The sequence below is a fragment of the Oryctolagus cuniculus genome, chromosome 3 (assembly GCF_051225735.1).
Source record: "Oryctolagus cuniculus isolate XC-2025 breed Fujian yellow rabbit chromosome 3, ASM5122573v1, whole genome shotgun sequence".
Classification (NCBI taxonomy): domain Eukaryota; kingdom Metazoa; phylum Chordata; class Mammalia; order Lagomorpha; family Leporidae; genus Oryctolagus; species Oryctolagus cuniculus.
In genome coordinates, this window is record NC_142869.1 from 107,591,812 (window position 1) to 107,610,222 (window position 18,411).

Below are 18,411 nucleotides of genomic sequence, written 5' to 3' on the forward strand. Positions count from 1 at the left end.
AGGATTCTCAAACTCATGGAAAATGAACACTATGAACAACTATGCCTGAATATAAGAGATTTTTTATACCAAAATAAATTTATTTTTTAATTCCATTTTCCATAAACTTTTTGAAGTACTCTCATATGTGTATGCATATATATGCAAACATTACTGAAACATTATTTATCAGTTTAATAGAAATTGTCTACCAGGATTCTCTACCATAAAATTAACTAGTAACTATTTTTATTTGAATGCTAAGTCCTTTTATAATTTTAATTCCATTTTATATTGGGAAACAGAAATATTCTACATCCTAGTTCACTCACCAAATGCCTGCAAAAGGTAGGATTGGCCAGAACAAAGGCAGGTGCCCAGAACGCCATCCAGATCTCCCATGTGGATGGCAGGGACTCAAGTGCTTGAGCCTCCATTTGCTCCCTCAGGGTGCACGTTGTCGGGAAGCTGGATTGGAACCGGGGTGCCAGGACTTGAACAAGCACACTGATATGGGATGCCAGCATTGCAAGAGGCTACTTAATCTGCTGTATCATAACACCAACCTCCAAATCAGCCATTTCTATACTGAGTTCTGGATCCTTTTAGCTGTGAATGGCATTTAGAAGCCATAACCTGAATACTAAGAGTGCTTACTGCATTTGTGGTGTCATTACTTTTACTCAAGGCTAGGACATGCATGTACAAAGACACACAAACACACATATATATTTCCACACCCACCCGTATCTCTATGAATATTAAACCACATAGGCACACTAACACTTTCTATTCCAGTCCAAGTCAATAAGGTTAAAGCTAGTCTTCCTGTTTTCCACATTTGTATCTGCTGTCTCCAATGCTGAGAAATACTTCTGCTAGTGTCCTCACTATGGTCATTTATTTGCTCAGTCCCCTGGTATTTGAGTATGCTGGGGGTGTTCAGGGACTTTTTCTTCAGTCTTTTACTGAGCACCCACTGTGTAACAGACAGTTGAATGCATCGCTGGGACAGCAGGATGAAAGACAAAAATCTAGACACTCACAACAGCAAATTGTGATGTAATGTCGGTGCAGGTGTACAGAAAGCTAGGGGAGTTCAGAAACCAGAGGGGTGGCGAGAGAAGGCTCCTGAAGAGGTGAGGCTGGGAAACGTCCTGTCTTGGCACTCACAGGTAGACAAAAAAGAATCTCTTGAGAGTTTGACAAAATGACTGAATTCAGCCATGTCTTCCTTGTCATTGTGAGATTGAAGGTGCATGGAGAGCAGATGGCAAAGGCCTTAGTATTTGGGACACGTTTACTCACACACCACTGAAGATTGAGAACGATGACATCGCAGATGTGGCCTGTGACAGTTACCGCAAGATCTCTGAGGATGTGGTCGCCCTGCAGAACCTGGCCATAACCCACTACCGCTTTTCCATCTCCTGGTCTCGCATCCTCCCTGACGGAACCACCAACTACATCAACGAAGCAGGCCTGAACTACTACGTGCGGCTCATTGATGCACTTCTGGCCGCCAACATCAAGCCCCAGGTGAGAGAGGGCCCTGGCCTGGCCCCGGTGAAGTCCCCAAGCAGAGGCTGTGGGAATGAGGAGCACGTTTACACTGCAAGTGAAGTGCTGTTTTCAACCTTAAATTTTGAATTGCCGATAAATTCACATGGTGCAGAATTTTACAAACATCCAAGACTTTTGCTCTCCACCCTCACCAGTTCCCCTCCTTAGAAGTAACTTACCCTGCCTCTTCTTGCTACTCAAGAAAAGACTGAGCTTTTTTCTCATAATTAATCCTCAGTTTTAGCAGATGTTTGTGCTTCCCATAGAAGGCACAATGAATGGAACTGCGGATCTGGCTTTTTTCACAGGTGACCCTGTACCACTGGGACCTGCCCCAGGCGCTCCAGGATGTTGGAGGCTGGGAGAATGAGACCATTGTGCAGAGGTTCAAGGAGTATGCAGATGTCCTGTTCCAGAGGCTGGGAGACAAAGTGAAGTTTTGGATCACACTAAATGAACCCTTTGTCATTGTCAACCATGGCTACGGCAATGGGGTATATGCCCCAGGTAAGAGAGTCAGGCCTGACTTGTCAGCTCTTAGCATGTTGAAGAAATAAATCTAGGTGGCATGGGAGGAGGTGGCCAAGAAAGCCAAATGGAAGAGCCTCCAGACCCTGCCTCTTGCTCAAGGCTTTGGATGTTCTACCGTGACATATTTGCTAAGCGTGAGTTTCGTATCGCAGATCCTCAAGAGGACTTGATTCCTCTGCTTGGTGACTCTGACCTGCTCAGGTGGGAAGCTCTGTGAGCTCGGGGATGTGGATGAATCCGTGTAGGAAAGGAAAATTCATGTAGGAAAGGACAGTTTGTCAGGCTATACAGGTCTATAGCCTGTATTCCTAACCCCCAAATCCTAAAGGTAGCAGTAATTGACTTGGCTGACCCTAGCACACTGCATGGCCGTGAAGCCTGACTGGAACCAGCACGAGGCTGTGCAGGGCCTATCTCCCACATGGTGTGGATAAAGCTATTGTACTCAGGCCTGCTGCAGAGATAAGTGTGGGCTTCACTCTGGAGAGTTGTATAGTCCCATATGGGATGATGCCTACCATCCTACCATGAGCTAGGATTTCAATTCCACTCTTCCTAATGCCAAAACCTGTACTCTTTCTCTGACACACAGGATCCCTCTGTGGGCAGGGAACTATAACACTTGTTCCTGTGCACTGTCAGTTGATATCCATGTGTGTGTTTCCAGGGATCTCCTTGAGGCCTGGCACTGCTCCCTATATTGCTGGCCACAACTTAATAAAGGCTCATGCTGAGGCCTGGCATCTGTACAATGACGTGTACCGGGCCAGCCAAGGAGGTGTGATTTCCATCACCATCAACAGTGACTGGGCTGAGCCCAGGGACCCCTCCAACCAAGAGGACGTGGAAGCAGCCATGAGATATGTTCAGGTCTGTTTTTCCTTTGGGTACTGTTCTTTTTTTTTTTTTTTGAACTTTTATTTAATAAATATAAGTTACCAAAGTACAACTTTTGGATTATAGCGGCTTTTTACCCCCATAATCTCCCTCCCACCTGCAACCATCCCATCTCCCACTCCCTCTCCCATCTCATTCACATCAAGATTCCTTCTCAATTATCTTCATATACAGATCAATTTAGTATATACTAAGTAAAGATTTCAGCAGTTTGCACCCACAAAGAAACACAAAGTATAAAGTACTGTTTGAGTACTAGTTATACCGTTAATTCACATACTACAACACATGAAGGACAGAGATCCTACATGTGGTTGATTTAACAATTGACACTTTTGTTTATGGGGTCAGTAATCACCCTAGGCTCTCGTCATGAGCTGCCAAGGCTATGGAAGCCTCTTGAGTTTGCCAACTCCGATCTTATATAGACAAGTCCATAGTCAAAGTGGAAGTTCTCTCCTCCCTTCAGAGAAAGATACCTCCTTCTTTGATGGCTCATACTTTCCGCTGGGATCTCACTCACAGAGATCTTTCATTTAGGTCATTTTTTTTTTTTTTGCCAGAGTGTCTTGGCTTTCCATATCTGCTAAATTCTCATGGGTTTTTAGCTGGATCTAAATGCCTTAAGGGCTGATTCTGAGGCCAGGGTGATGTTTAGGACATCTGCCATTCTATGCATCTGCTGTGTATCCCACTTCCCATGTTGGATCATTCTCTCCTTTTTAATTCTATCAGTTAGTATTAGCAGACACTAGTCTTGTTTATGTGATCCCTTTGACTCCCAATCCTATCATTATGATCAATTATGAACTGAATCACTGATCACTGAATCAAACTGATCACTTTGACTAGCGAGATGGCATTGGCACATGCTACCTTGATGGGATTGAATTGGAATCCCCTGGCATGTTTCTAACTCTACCAGTTGGGGTAAGTCCGATTGAGCATGTGCCGAACTGTACATCTCCTCCCTCTCTTATTCCCACTCTTATATTTAACAGGGATCACTTTTCAATTAAATTTAAACACCTAAGAATTATTGTGTGTTAATTAAAGAGTTCAACCAATGGTATTAAGTAGAACAAAAAAAAAAAATACCAAATGGAATAAAGTAGTAAGTTGTTCCTTGACAGTCAGGGCAAGGCCTGATCAAGTCATTGTTTCTCATGGTTTGCATTTCACTTCAACGGGTTTCCTTTTTGGTGCTCAGTTAGTTTTCACCAATCAGGGAGAACACATGATATTTGTCCCTTTGGGACTGACTTATTTCACTCAATATGATGTTTTCCAGATTCCTTCATTGGGCACTATTCTTACTCATTTCTGTTTTCTCCATTTGTCATGGCCTAATGGAAATAGAATGGGAATCAATCTAATTTCTGTGATTTTTGTGAGCTGTGAAATTCACATTATCTTGGTTTTTCTCCTGTGGAGACGCTCTAACCACAACAGAAGTTTGCTGTAATGAAAGGAGTAGAGTATTTTGGGTTGTGTTTTCTTTTCTTTTTTTTTTTAAAGATTTATATATTTCTTTGAAAGGCAGAGTTACAGAGAGGCAGAGGCAGAGAGAGAGAGGTCTTCCATCCACTGGTTCACTCCACAGATGGCCACAACAGCCAGAGCTCTGCCAATCTGAAGCCAGGAGCTTCCTCAGTATCTCCCATGCAGGTGTAGGGGCCCAAGGGCTTTGGCCATCTTCTGCTGCTTTCCCAGGCCATAGCAGAGAGCTGGATCGGCAGTGGAGCAGCCTGGACTCCTGGCACCCATATGGGATGCTGGCACTGCAGGCTGCTGCTTTACCCACTACGCCACGGCACTGGCCCCTGTTTCCTTTTAAATATGAAAAAATTTGTTTATTCATACAGTCTTTACTGGATGTAGCATTCTTTTGAAACTAAGTAACAAAGAAATTCTAACTCTTCTATAGAACTGGGTTGTAGTGTCCCAATGCACCACTAGGTGGCAACATCTAATTTTATTACTTGCAGTTTAAGAATCCCTTAAACCAGGAGCTTGAGATTTTGTAAAACATATTAGTTCCCCTAATTTCCAATTCCATGAACTTAAAATAAGGGCACATTCTTTTGGTTGTGGAACTTTTCGTCCCTGGAAGTAGAGACACTAATAGTGAGCAGGTGCCAACATAGTCTATTTCACTTTCCAGGAGAGCTCAACAAATTACTGAAAGAACTTACTGTTCTGGCTTGCTAGTCAGTTGTGGGATGGGTTGTTACAGAATGAATTCATCCCTCCTTTCGCTCACAGAAATGGTGAATTAGAGCAATCCTATTTTCCCCTGAAACCAAAACCCCAGAACTCAGGAGTTGTCAGGCTGTGCTGTCATTAGAGTGAGCCCCTGACTGGTGGACTGTGACGCTGCAGCAGCCAGGACCACAACAGACATGATTCCCATTAGAATCTGCAGAAGTGTGGTGGAATGCAAAGGGTCCGAGCTATTGCCTTGAAGTGCACTTAAACCTCTTGTATCAAGGAGTGTGTGTTCATTGTGGACTGAGTGGAAGGCTACCCTCCCCCCTCATTCCAGCCATCAGCCACAGGGGAGGGGAGGATCTAGAGACATGGGAGAAACTTCTCCAGTAGTGTTTGGGTGCCGTGTACCCTACAGTAAAGATGGCCTTGACCTCATAAAGGAAAAGAAGTTCAACACCTTGGGACTATGAACCCAAAGCCACTGAAGGGTTACCCTTTGTCTGGGCAGCCAAGAAATCCTTGCAGCTCAGCCCTGTCCTGAAAGCTCTGGTTGACCCCTAGGCACTGTGATGAGGAAGGACCAGGTTGTTGGTTCAGTGTCTCTGGTAAGACAGCAGATCTGGGGCCTGGAAGCTTCCAGTCTGGTCCTCTGCTTCTGGAGGACCTTTCTAGAGTGGCCAGGAAGACTGGCGGGTGCCAGGGCCAGTGCTGAATTCTGTTCCTCTCACTCCCAGCTGAGATCACTGAGGCCAGGCACAGCTCTCAGTGAGGTGGCAGCTTTACGAACAGATGCAAGTGGTGAGGCCTGCTGGCAGCTCAACTGCACTTTGCACAGGGCCATGGAGAAGAGTCGAAATCAAGTTCTAAGGTTGGGGAGAAAGGAAGGGAGGTTGTGAGGCCAATGAGACTGCTGAGCTAGGCCATCACTATCCTCCAGGGTCTCCCCTGTAATGCCAAAGCTGACTGCTCTCTCCCCATCCTGCAGTTTATGGGAGGCTGGTTTGCACACCCCATTTTCAAGAACGGGGACTACCATGAGGTGATGAAGACACGGATCCGTGAGAGGAGCTTGGCCGCAGGTCTCAACGAGTCTCGGTAAGGTTTTGAGACCAGGTGGTGCAAGCGTGGGTGTTGGGCCAGGGGGCGTGTCTGTGCTTGCTGGGAAGTTAAACATGATCGTGTATGTGTGCACTCAGTGCAGCACCTGGCTCTCCTAGGGGCTTGACAACAGACAGCTGGTACTACTGTTACCTTGCTTCAGGACAGCCAGGAGATCTGTCCCAGGAGCACCCACCTCTTAGCAGCCTCACTACCTCACTCCAGGACCATTTCCCCAGCACATTCTGTGCTGTTTCACCCCTCATCAGGGAATCCGGGGAGCAGCCAGGGATTGCCAGGCATGTGCTTTTCATCATTCCACTGCAGGGGGTGTGCTGTGCATCAAAGCACCCCCCACTTCCTGACTCACGAGGCTCTTAAGTGCAGGAAGTAGTGGCAACATCCACACTCACATGTGTCAGTCTTCCATTGGTAGTCTCATTCCTATTAATGATGAGGAAACTGAGGCAAAAAATTTGGTGTGGGAGCACCTAGCTATCAAGTGATGGAGAAGGATGTTTACACTCTGGCTTTGAGAATCATCTCATTGACATTTGAGGTGTGGTTTGTGGAGGGGTCCAAATTGCAGAGAAGATTCCTGGCCTTGTGGGAATATACATGGCTCTGAAAGCAGCCCATGTGAACATAAGTAGGCAAAAGCAAAAGAAATTCATTAAGAATTTCTGCTGTAGCCCAAGTCTTTCCCTCAAAGCCCACTAGTAAGGATCGAAAAGCCCACTCGCTGCATTATACCCCAGTCCTAGCCTGGTTTGAGCTGAGAGCAAGCTGTGCCTAACGCCTGATATGGTGGCTCTGGTCTCTAGCAAGCCAGCGAGCCTACACTGTCCACACAGCTGTGCTGAGTACCCACTAGTGCTGTGTCAGATCCAGGCCCTGTGGGGTCCACTGATGTAAAGACAGGATTCCAAGTCTGGCTCCTTCAGGTTGCTGACAGGCCCACTAAGAAGACAGGGCTCTACAGAATCCCATTCCCCCTTTCATCAAGGTGGGACCAGGGAGTGCTCAGTAGACCCAGGAGTCTTTGTGGATTAAACAGAATATCTGTTGACCTGAGTCTTGACAAGGAACGGAATTTGCGAGAGTTCATCACACCCGAGGGGTGGGATATGAGTGCAGCCTGGAGGTCACTAACAGTGAGTGGGATGTGTGTAGCTAAGAGTGGGGCCAGCTGCCCAGCTGCAGGGAGGGGCCTGGGCACCTGGTAGAGGGCCTTTGGGCCCCAGGCCCCGAGGAGCCACTGCTGGCTCCTGACAGAGGAGGGAGCGCTTGAGCACGTGGGCTTTAGTTTCCTTCCAGCTTTTCAGAAACCCCAGGAAGGGAAGGTTTTGATCCTCGAGGTTGATGGTAGCAGAAGGGTCAAGATGAAGGTGTCAGAGGCCTGAACTTGGTGACTCCTGGCACCGTCTATGCCAGAAGTACCAGGGTCTCCCTGTCAGCACGTGTGTCACAGGATTTGGCTGAAGTGCACATTAGGCAAGTTTAGAGAAAAGTCTCCTCACTCAGAGTACACGGGCATACTACCCTCATGTGTTAAGAAAACAAAGCTCCTCCCTCTCCTATTCCCATTATTATTTTTTTACTAAGATCTGTTTTATTTATTTATTTATTTATTTATTTATTTTTGACAGGCAGAGTGGACAGTGAGAAAGAGAGACAAAGAGAAAGGTCTTCCTTTTGCCATTGGTTCACCCTCCTGTGGCAGCCGCGGCCGGCGCGCTGCAGCCGGCACACCGCGCTGATCCAAAGCCAGGAGCCAGGTGCTTCTCCTGGTCTCCCATGGGGTGCAGGGCCCAAGCACTTGGGCCATCCTCCACTGCACTTCCGGGCCACAGCAGAGAGCTGGCCTGGAAGAGGGGCAACTGGGACAGAATCCGGCACCCCGACCAGGACTAGAACCCGGTGTGCCGGCGCCGCAGGCGGAGGATTAGCCTATTGAGCTGCGGCGCTGGCCAAGATCTGTTTTCAATTCACTTTATAAAATAAGATTAACCCTACACTAAATACAAAGTTCAACAAATAATCTGAACAAAAAAAAAATTCCTCAACAGTCAAGACAAGAGCTGTTCAAAGTCATCATGGAAGAAGGGTAGGAGTGTGGGTGGGAGAGGGTAGGGTGGGAAAAATTGCTACGTTCCTAAATTTTATTTATGAAATGCATCAAGTTTGTAAACTTTAAATAAAAGGTTTCTGAAAAAATGTTAATTTAAAATATATCTTAGTGAAAAATAAGAATGGAAATTAGAAAGGGAGGAAGAAGAAGGGTGGGAAGGTGCATAGGGTGGGAAAAATCACTGAATTCATAAATTTTTAGTTATGAAATGCATGAAGTTAGTATACCTTAAATAAAAGGTTTCTGAGGAAAATGAAAAGTAAAAATAAATAAGTAAAAGACAAAAAAAATGCTTAACCTAGTGGGTCACTTAAAAAAAGAAAAGAAAGAAAACAAAGCTCAGTAAAATCATGAGAGCACAGGGATCCAAGCACCAAATAATCTGAAAAAACTTCCCTCACTAGCACGGGTAGACTATGGAGAGGAGACCACCCAAGCGACCCACATTTCTGGAGGGCCTCACAAGGGTAGAATGCAGAAATACAGATCACAAAAGCCATCATAACTTTATGAACATAACAGTCTCAGACATGCTTGTAAGTTTGAAATACTTCATAGATGGTAAGCATCAGAATTTTTATGTGTTAGTGTTTGAAGGAAATACAAAAGTGTGTATGTTGAAATTTATAAAAGGCCAAGTCTTGTTTTGCCAACAAGAAGAGACTCTTGTCACATCAGTGGGAAGAGCCTCAGGTACTTCCTACACCACCTGAAAGGCCCCTCCTGCTTCCCTACCCTGCTCACAACATTGTCTCCTCAAAGGTGATTCTGCCTGAAGCCCCTTTTATTCTTTTCTTTATTTTTAAAGAAAGCTCTATTTAATAAATATAAATTTCATAGGTACAGATTTTGGATTATAGTGATTCTTCCTTCAATACCCACCCTCCCATCCAAACTCCTATCCCACCTCCTACTACCTCTCCCATCTCATTCATTATTAAGATTTATTTTTAATTATTTTTATATACAGAAGCTCAACTCTGTACTAAGTAAGGATTTCAACAGTATGCACCCTCACAGACACACAAAGTATAGAGTACTGTTTGAAGACAGGTTTTACCATTAATTCTCATACTATAATTCATTAAAGCCAGAGGTCCTACATGGGGAGCAAGTGCACAGTGACTCCTATTGTTGATTTAACAATTGACACTCTTATTTATGATGTCAGTGATCACCCAAGGCTCTTGTCATGAACTGCCAAGGCTATGGAAGCCTTTTGAGTCCACAAACTCCAGCATTATTTAGACAGGGCCATAATCAAAGTGGAAGTTCTCTGCTCCCTTCAGAGAAAGATACCTCTTTCTTTGATGGCTCTTCTTTCCACTGGGATCTCACTCACAGAGATCTTTCATGTAGGTGTCTTGGCTTTCCATGCCTGAAATGCTCTCATGGGCTTTTTGGCCAGATCTGAAAGCCTTAATGGCTGATTCTGAGGCCGAAGTGCTATTTAGGGCATTTGTCATTCTATGAGTCTGCTGTGTGGCCTGCTTCCCATGTTGGATCATTCTCTTCTTTTTAATTCTATCTATTGTTATTAGCAGACAGTTTGTTTTATTTATCTGATCCCTTTGACACTTATCCCTATCTTTATAATCAGTTATGTGCTTAAACTGATCACTTTAACTAGTAAGATGGCATTGGTACCTGCCAACTGAATAGGATTTGGAGTCCCATGGCAAGTTTTTAGCTTTACCCTTAGGTGTAAGTCCAAGGGAATGTGTGCCGAATTGTGCATCTCCTCCCTCTCTTACTCCCACTCTTATTTTTAACAGGGATCAATTTTCAATTGGATTTCAACACCTAAGAAGAATTCTATATTAAGTAAAGAGTTCAACCAATGGTATTAAGTAGAAAAAGAAAATAGTAAAAAGAATAAAATAGTAAGTTGTTCCTCAACAGTCAGGACAAGGCCTGATCAAGTCATTGTTTCTCATAGTGTCAATTTCACTTCTACAGGTTTCCTTTTAGGTGCTCAGTTAGTTGTCACCAATCAGGGAGAACACATATTTGTCCCTTTTGGACTGGCTTATTTCACTTAGTATGATGTTTTCCATATTTCTTCATTTTGTTACAAATGACTGGATTTCATTTTTTTACCACTATGTAGTATTTCATAGAGTACATACCCCAAAATTTTTTTATCCAGTCTTCCGTTGATGAAAGCCCTTATCTTACTGGCTGTTTCTGCCCAGGCTCCCAGAGTTCACAGAGAGTGAGAAGAGGAGGATCAATGGCACCTATGACTTTTTTGGGTTCAATCACTACACCACTGTTCTGGCCTACAACCTCAACTACCCTTCCACCATCTCCTCCATTGATGCAGACAGGTAAGTCTACCAACAGGGCACCTAGAGCAAGGTTTGGAAAGTGTTGGAGAGTGTCGCTTGGCCCTACTCGTATGAAGAGACCTACAAAGCCTCATAAAAGGGTTTGAAGATGCTTACTAGCCAATATCCCAGTTGAAATCTCTAGCAAGCTGTCCATGAGATAATGCCAGGGTTTCCAGGAGCCTCCTATTAAGGCAGATGTGCTCGGTTTTTAAAAAAAACATTTTCAACAAAATGGTTTTCTCTGTTTACTTTCTTTTTGAGATTTAAAAGCAAGATGTATTAGAGTAAAAGACCTCCAGCCAGAGTGGCATGAAGAGGGGCTTCCAAGAGAGAAAAATACCCAAAAGGCCCCAAGGCACTGGGATTTTTAAGCACTATTTTGAAAAAAAGAAGTTGACAATCAGATTGACATTCAGTTACAAGGAGGGGAAAAAACCCTTCAAAAGATCTGATTTGCAATCCTTTATCCTGTCTGGCTTGCTCATGATAAAACAAAAGAGCCATCATGGGCCTGTGCTGTGGCATAGCAGGTGAAGGTACTACCTGCAGTGCCAGCATCTAGTATGGGCACTGGTTCGAGTCCCAGCTGCTCAACTTGTGATCCAGCTCTCTGCTATGGCCTGGGAAAGCAGAAGATGGCCCAAGGCCTTAGGCCTCTGCACCCATTTGGCAGACCCAGAAAAAGCTCCTGGCTTCAGATCTGCCCAGCTCCAGCCATTGCAACAATCTGGGGAGTGAACCAGCAGAGGGAAGACCCCACCCCCCCCACCCCCCCACCTCTCTGCCTCTCTGCCTCTCTGCCACTTTGACTTTCAAGTAAAAAAATACATAAATCTTTAAAAAAGAGCCATCACAAGGTGGGATACCTAATTTGTTTTTTAGTAAACTGGGAACTCAGAAGGTTGGAGTCATCCCTGCCTTGCTATTCTCATGATAAGATTGGAAGCTCCCAAGTAGTGGGCAGGCGGGCACTTCTGACCTTGCTAACTATAACTTTTTATTTATTTATTTATTTGGAAGTCAGAGAAGGAGAGGCAGAGAGATAGAGAGAGAGAGCACTTTTCCATCCACTGGTTCACTTCCCAATTGGCCGCAATGACTGGAGCTGTACCAATCCGACGGCGCCAGGATCTAGGAGCCTCTTCCAGGTCTCCCACATAGGCACAGGGGCCCAAGGACTTGGGCCATCTCCCACTGCTTTCCCAGGCCACAGCAGAGAGCCGGAATGGAAGAGAATCAGCTTGGATTCAAACTGGTGCCCACATCAGATGCCAGCACTACAGGTAGGTGGCCCTACCCACTACAACATAGCGCCAGCCCCACTAAGGATAACTTTTGGGGGGAATATTTTCCATACTCAATTTCCAGATTTCCTGTTAAACCATCTGACTCCTCACATCCCCACCACCCCGAAGAATGGACTCTAACTTCTATTAGGGGGACTGGGTGATGATCACTCTGGCTGCTTCACGCTGAAAAAGGGCATTGTTGGGCATGGGGGTCAAGACATGGTTCCAGGAGGAGATGGCTTCTCAGAAGGAGGTGGCTCCTCAAGGTTGGGAGGTGTCTCAAGTCCAAGACTTCATCATCTGGATTAATCCGTGTATATTAAATAGCATCTGAAGTTGTTGGGCCCAGATTCTTGCCTAGACAGCCCTGGCAAAATGACAGCAATGGGGGCAATGGTCACCTGATTGAAAAAACTCTCCTCTACTGGGATTAAAAGCCTCAAGAGCACTCAAATGTGATAGCAGAGGGACCTTGGTGGCTCACTAAATAGACCCAAGGACCCTGTGATGCTCTGGAAAAGAATTTAATGCATATTAGAGCACATGCAGGGAAATAGAGGCAAAAAGCCAGTTAGGAAACAGAGTTCTGAGATGGGGAGTCACAGAAGAGGGGCTGGCACTTTTTACAACTCACTTAGGCTAACTTCTGCATCCTCTAGCTCGTAATCAGGCCAGAGGGTGGTGCAGAAAAAGATGAGGCATTTTTATTTAAGTTCAAGAGTCAAAATAAATTAGATTATTTGCCTCATGGCTGGAATGAGAGCATAAAAATGAAAATGTACTTCAGGTCTTATGTCTCCTGAGTTTGAGACGTCTCTCAAAACTCTCTCACTGCCTGTGGCATCCAGACATGCACTGAAGCCAACAGGGTGAGGGTAGAATTAGCACGTATCACTCACACTCGCTCAGCCTTCCACCTCTGGAGCCTAGGGTATATATTTGACATAATAGCACATGCAGGGAGTGATCAGTTCCCTTACTGGTGGTGTGCTAGACTGGCCTCTGCCTGGTCAAATATGTACTGTCACTTTGTTCTTATACATAAGGAAAAATAGTTCTTAAAATACAGTTCTTTTTTTTTTTTTTTGAATGAATTAACCCATTTATACCAAATTTGTAGCACTGCTGGAAGGAATTAACATCTTCCTTAAGGTACTGGTACTTTGGTAGAGAGTGCCATACATCTGTCATTAGACTGAATTAAGTTACCTTAAGCTACATTTTTTTTAATCTTTTTTTAACTTTTATTTAATGAATATAAATTTCCAAAGTACAGAATATGGATTACAATGGCTTCCCCCCCATAACGTCCCTCCAACCCGCAACCCTCCCCTTATCCATTCCCTCTCCCCTTCCATTCACATCAAGATTCATTTTCGATTCTCTTTATATACAGAAGATCAGTTTAGCATACATTAAGTAAAGATTTCAACAGTTTCCTCCCACACAGAAACATAAAGTGAAAAATACTGTTTGAGTACTAGTTATAGCATTAAATCTCAATGTCCAGCACACTAAGGACAAAGATCCTACATGAAGAGTAAGTGCACAGTGACTCCTGTTGTTGACTTAACAAATTGACACTCTTGTTTATGGCATCAGTAATCACCCTAGGCTCTTGTCATGAGCTGCCAAGGCTATGGAAGCCCCCTGAGTTCACTGACTCTGATCATATTTAGACAAGGCCATGGTCAAAGTGGAAGTTCTCTCCTCCCTGCAGAGAAAGGTACCTCCTTCTTTGATGACCCATTCTTTCAACTGGGATCTCACTCGTGGAGATCTTTCATTTAGGTTTTTTTTTCCCCAGAGTGTCTTGGCTTTCCATGCCTGAAATACTCTCATGGGCATTTCAGCTGGATCCGCATGCCTTAAGGGCTGATTATGAGGCCAGAGTGCTGTTAGGACATTTGCCATTCTATGGGTCTGCTGTGTATCTCACTTCCCATGTTGGATCATTCTCTCCCTTTTTGATTCTATCAGCTAGTATTTGCAGACACTATTCTTGTTTATGTGATCCCTTTGGTTCTTAGTCCTATCATTACGATCAATTGTGAACAGAAATTGATCACTGGGACTAGTGAGATGGCATTGGTACATGCCACCTCGATGGGATTGAATTGGAATCCCCTGGTATGTTTCTAACTCTACCGTTTGAGGTAAGTCAGCTTGAGCATGTCCCGAATTGCACATCTCTTCCCTCTCTTATTCCCACTCTTATATTTAACAGTGATCACTTTTCAGTTAAGTTTCAGCACTTAAGAAGAATTGCGTATTGATTACAGTATTCAACCAAAAGTATTAAGTAGAACAAACAAAAAAAATACTAAGAGGGATAATATATTAAGTTGCTCATCAACAGTCAGGGTGAGGGCTGATCAAGTCACCGTTTCTCATAGTGTTCATTTCACTTTAAGAGGTTTCCTTTTTGGTGCTCACTTATTTGTCACCTATCAAAGAGAACAAGTGGTATTTGTCCCTTTGGGATTGGCTTATTTCACTCAACATAATGTTTTCCAAATTCCTAACAGGGATCACTTTTCAGTTAAAATTTAAACACCTAAGAATAATTGTGTGTTAATTACAGAGTTCAACCAATAGTACTAGAACAAAACAAAATACTAAAATGGATAAAGTATTACATTGTACATCAACCGTCAGCACAAGAGCTAATCAAGTCACTGTTTCTCATAGTGTCCATTTCACTTCAACAAGTTTCCCCTTTGGTGCTCAGTTAGTTGTCGCCGATCAGGGAGAACATATGATATTTGTCCCTTTGGGACTGGCATAATTCACTCAGCATAATGTTTTCCAGATTCCTCCATCTTGTTGCAAATGACTGGGTTTCGTTGTTTTTGACTGCTGTATAGTATTCTATAGAGTACATGCCCCGTAATTTCTTTATCCAGTCTACCGTTGATGGGCATGTAGGTTGGTTCCAGGTCTTGGCTATTGTGAATTGAGCTGCAATAAACATTAATGTGCAGACAGCTTTTTTGTTTGCCAATTTAATTTCCTTTGGGTAAATTCCAAGGAGTGGGATGGCTGGGTTGAATGGTAGGGTTATATTCAGGTTTCTGAGGAATCTCCGGACTGACTTGCATAGTGGCTTAACCAGTTTGCATTCCCACCAACAGTGGGTTAGTGTCCCTTTTTCCCCACATCCTCTCCAGCATCTGTTGTTGGTAGATTTCTGAATGTGAGCCATTCTAACTGAAGTGAGGTGGAACCTCATTGTGGTTTTGATTTGCATTTCCCTGATGGCTAGTGATCCTGATAATTTTTTCATGTGTCTGTTGGCCCATTGGATTTCCTCTTTTGAAAAATGTCTATTGAGGTCCTTGGCCCATCTCTTAAGTGGGTTGTTTGTTTTGATCTTGTGGAGTTTCTTGATTTCTTTGTAGATTCTGGTTATCAACCCTTTATCTGTTGCATAGTTTGCAAATATATTTTCCCATTCTGTCAGTTGTCTCTTCACTTTCCTGACTGTTTCTTTTGCAGTACAGAAACTTCTCAATTTGATGCAATGCCAAATGTTAATTTTGGCTTTGACTGCCTGTGCTTCTGGGGTCTTTTCCAAGAAGTCTTTGCTAGTACCTATATCTTGCAGGGTTTTTCCAATGCTCTCTAATAATTTGATAGTGTCAGGTCGTAGATTTAAGTCTTTAATCCATGTTGAGTGAATTTTTGTGTAAGGTGAAAGGTAGGGGTCTTGCTTCATGATTCTGCACGTGGAAATCCAATTTTCCCAGCAGCATTTATTGAATAGACTGTCCTTACTCCAGGGATTGGTTTTGGATCCTTGATCAAATATGAGTTGGCTGTAGATGTTTGAATTGATTTCTGGTGTTTCAATTCTGTTCCATTGGTCTATCCATCTGTTTCTGTACCAGTACCATGCTGTTTTGATTACAATTGCCCTGTAGTATGTCCTGAAATATGGTATTGAGATGCCTCCAGCTTTGTTTTTGTTGTACAAGATTGCTTTAGCTATTCAAGGTCTCCTGTGTCTCCATATAAATTTCAGCACCGTTTTTTCCAGATCTGAGAAGAAGGTCTTCGGTATCTTGATTGGGATTGCATTGAATCTATAAATTGCTTTTGGGAGAATGGACATTTTCATGATATTGATTCTTCCAAACCATGAGCATGGAAGATTTTTCCATTTCTTGGTATCCTCTTCTATTTCTTTCTTTAAGGTTTTGTAATTTTCATCGTAGAGATCTTTAACGTCCTTGGTTAAGTTTATTCCAAGGTATTTGATTGTTTTTGTGGCTATTGTGAATGGGATTGATCTTAGAAGTTCTTCCTCAGCCATGGCATTGTCTGTGTATACAAAGGCTGTTGATTTTTGTGCATTGATTTTATACCCTGCTACTTTGCCAAACTCTTCTATGAGTTCCATAGTCTCTTAGTAGAGTTCTTTGGGTCCCCTAAATAAAGAATCATGTCATCTGCAAAGAGGGATAGTTTGAGTTCTTCCTTCCCAATTTGTATCCCTTTAATTTCTTTTTCTTGCCTAACAGCTCTGGCTAGAACTTCCAGAACTATATTGAATAGCAGTGGTGAGAGTGGGCATCCCTGTCTGGTACCAGATCTCAGTGGAAATGCTTCCAACTTTTCCCCATTCAATAGGATGTTGGTCGTGGGTTTTTCATAGATTGCTTTGATTGTATTGAGGAATGTTCCTTCCAAACCCAGTTTGCTTAGAGTTTTCATCATGAACGGGTGTTGAATTTTATCGAATGCTTTCTCTGCATCTATTGAGATAATCATATGGTTTTTCTTCTGCAGTCTGTTAATGTGGTGTATCACAGTGATTGTTTTGTGCACATTAAACCATCCCTGCATACCAGGGATAAATCCCACTTGGTCTGGGTGAATGATCTTTCTAATGTGTTGTTGCATTCTATTGGCGAGAATTTTATTGAGGATTTTTGCATCTATGTTCATCAGGGATATTGGTCTGTAATTCTCTTTCAATGCTGCATCTTTTTCCGGCTTAGGAATTAAGGTGATGCTGGCTTCATAGAAAGAATTTGGGAGGACTCCCTCTTTTTCGATTGTTCTGAATAGTTTGAGAAGAATTGGAGTCAGTTCTTCTTTAAATGTCTGGTAGAATTCAGCAGTGAATCCATCTGGTCCTGGGCTTTTCTTTGTTGGGAGGGCTGTGGGGAGCAACTCGGACTAGACTAAGTTACTGGAATTAAGACTTATTCTATGCATCTGCTCTCCCACAATATGGCGCTGGGAGAGGAGGCAACAGCTTCTACCCAGCTGCCTCCAGTTCGACCAATAACCTGCAGGAGCTGATCCTGCTCCTGATTGGAGGAGAGCAGCGTACTCAGCGTGTGGGTAGCAGAGTTGGGATTGGTGGAAGAGGACTATAAAGGAGGAGAGAGACAACATGCACGAGGAACCAGGCGGTGTGCCACTCCCCCATGGAAGTGGGGAAAGTGGCAGGGGGAGCCGCCCTTCCACGAGGTGGAAGGGTTGGCAGCCAACACAGGAAGGACCAGCAGCAAACCCGGGAAGGGCCGAGCAGACAAAAGAACAGCGCAGGGTCTAGTGTCGTTCCTCCGTGAAGAGGGGGAGCGACAGAGGGCCTTTATTACTGTTTCAATTTCTGTCTCAGTTATGGATCTGTTTAGGTTTTTGATGTCTTCCTGGTTCAATTTAGGTAGGTTGCATGTGTCCAGGAATCTATCCATTTCTCATAGGTTTCCCTGTTTGCTGGCATACAAGTCCTTGTAGTAATTTCTGATGATTCTTTTTATTTCTGTGGTGTCTGTTGTTACATTTCCTTTTTCATCTCTGATTTTATTGATTTGGGTCTTTTCTCTTCTTTTTTTTAGTTAGTTGGGCCAATGGGGTGTCAATTTTGTTTATTTTTTCAAAAAACCAGCTCCTCGTTTGGCTGATTTTTTGTACTGTTTTTTTTTTTTTTTATTCAATCCTGTTGATTTCTTCTCTGATTTTAATTATTTCTCTTCTCCTACTAGATTTGGGTCTGGTTTGCTGTAGGTTTTCTAGATCCTTGAGGTGAATTGAAAGCTCATCTATTTGGTGCCTTTCCAATTTCTTGATGTAGGCACCTATTGATATAAACTTTCCTCTTAACACTGCTTTTGCTGCATCCCATAAGTTTTGGTATGTTGTGCTGTTATCCTCATTTACTTCCAGAAAATTTTTGATTTCTCTTTTAATTTCTTCTATGACCCAGTGTTCATTCAGGAGCATGTTGTTCAATCTCCATGTGTTTGCATATGCTCTGGGGATTCCTGAGTTGCTAATTTCCAACTTCATTCCTTTATGGTCTGAGAAGCTGCATGGTATGATTCTAATTCTTTTGAATTTGCTGAGACTTGCTTTATGGCCTAGT

At 43.5% G+C, this 18,411-nt stretch overlaps 1 protein-coding gene across 1 annotated transcript in view; it reads left to right on the plus strand.

Annotated features, from left to right (window-relative positions):
• Positions 1 to 18,411, plus strand: part of LOC100353264 (lactase/phlorizin hydrolase) — a 75,395-nt gene that overhangs the window by 47,450 nt on the left and 9,534 nt on the right. Inside the window, exons 10-14 of the mRNA XM_002712429.6 lie at positions 1,228 to 1,518; positions 1,851 to 2,049; positions 2,741 to 2,943; positions 6,167 to 6,276; positions 10,606 to 10,740. Of these exons, the coding sequence (XP_002712475.3) occupies positions 1,228 to 1,518; positions 1,851 to 2,049; positions 2,741 to 2,943; positions 6,167 to 6,276; positions 10,606 to 10,740 (938 nt within the window). The remainder of the gene's footprint in view (positions 1 to 1,227; positions 1,519 to 1,850; positions 2,050 to 2,740; positions 2,944 to 6,166; positions 6,277 to 10,605; positions 10,741 to 18,411) is intronic.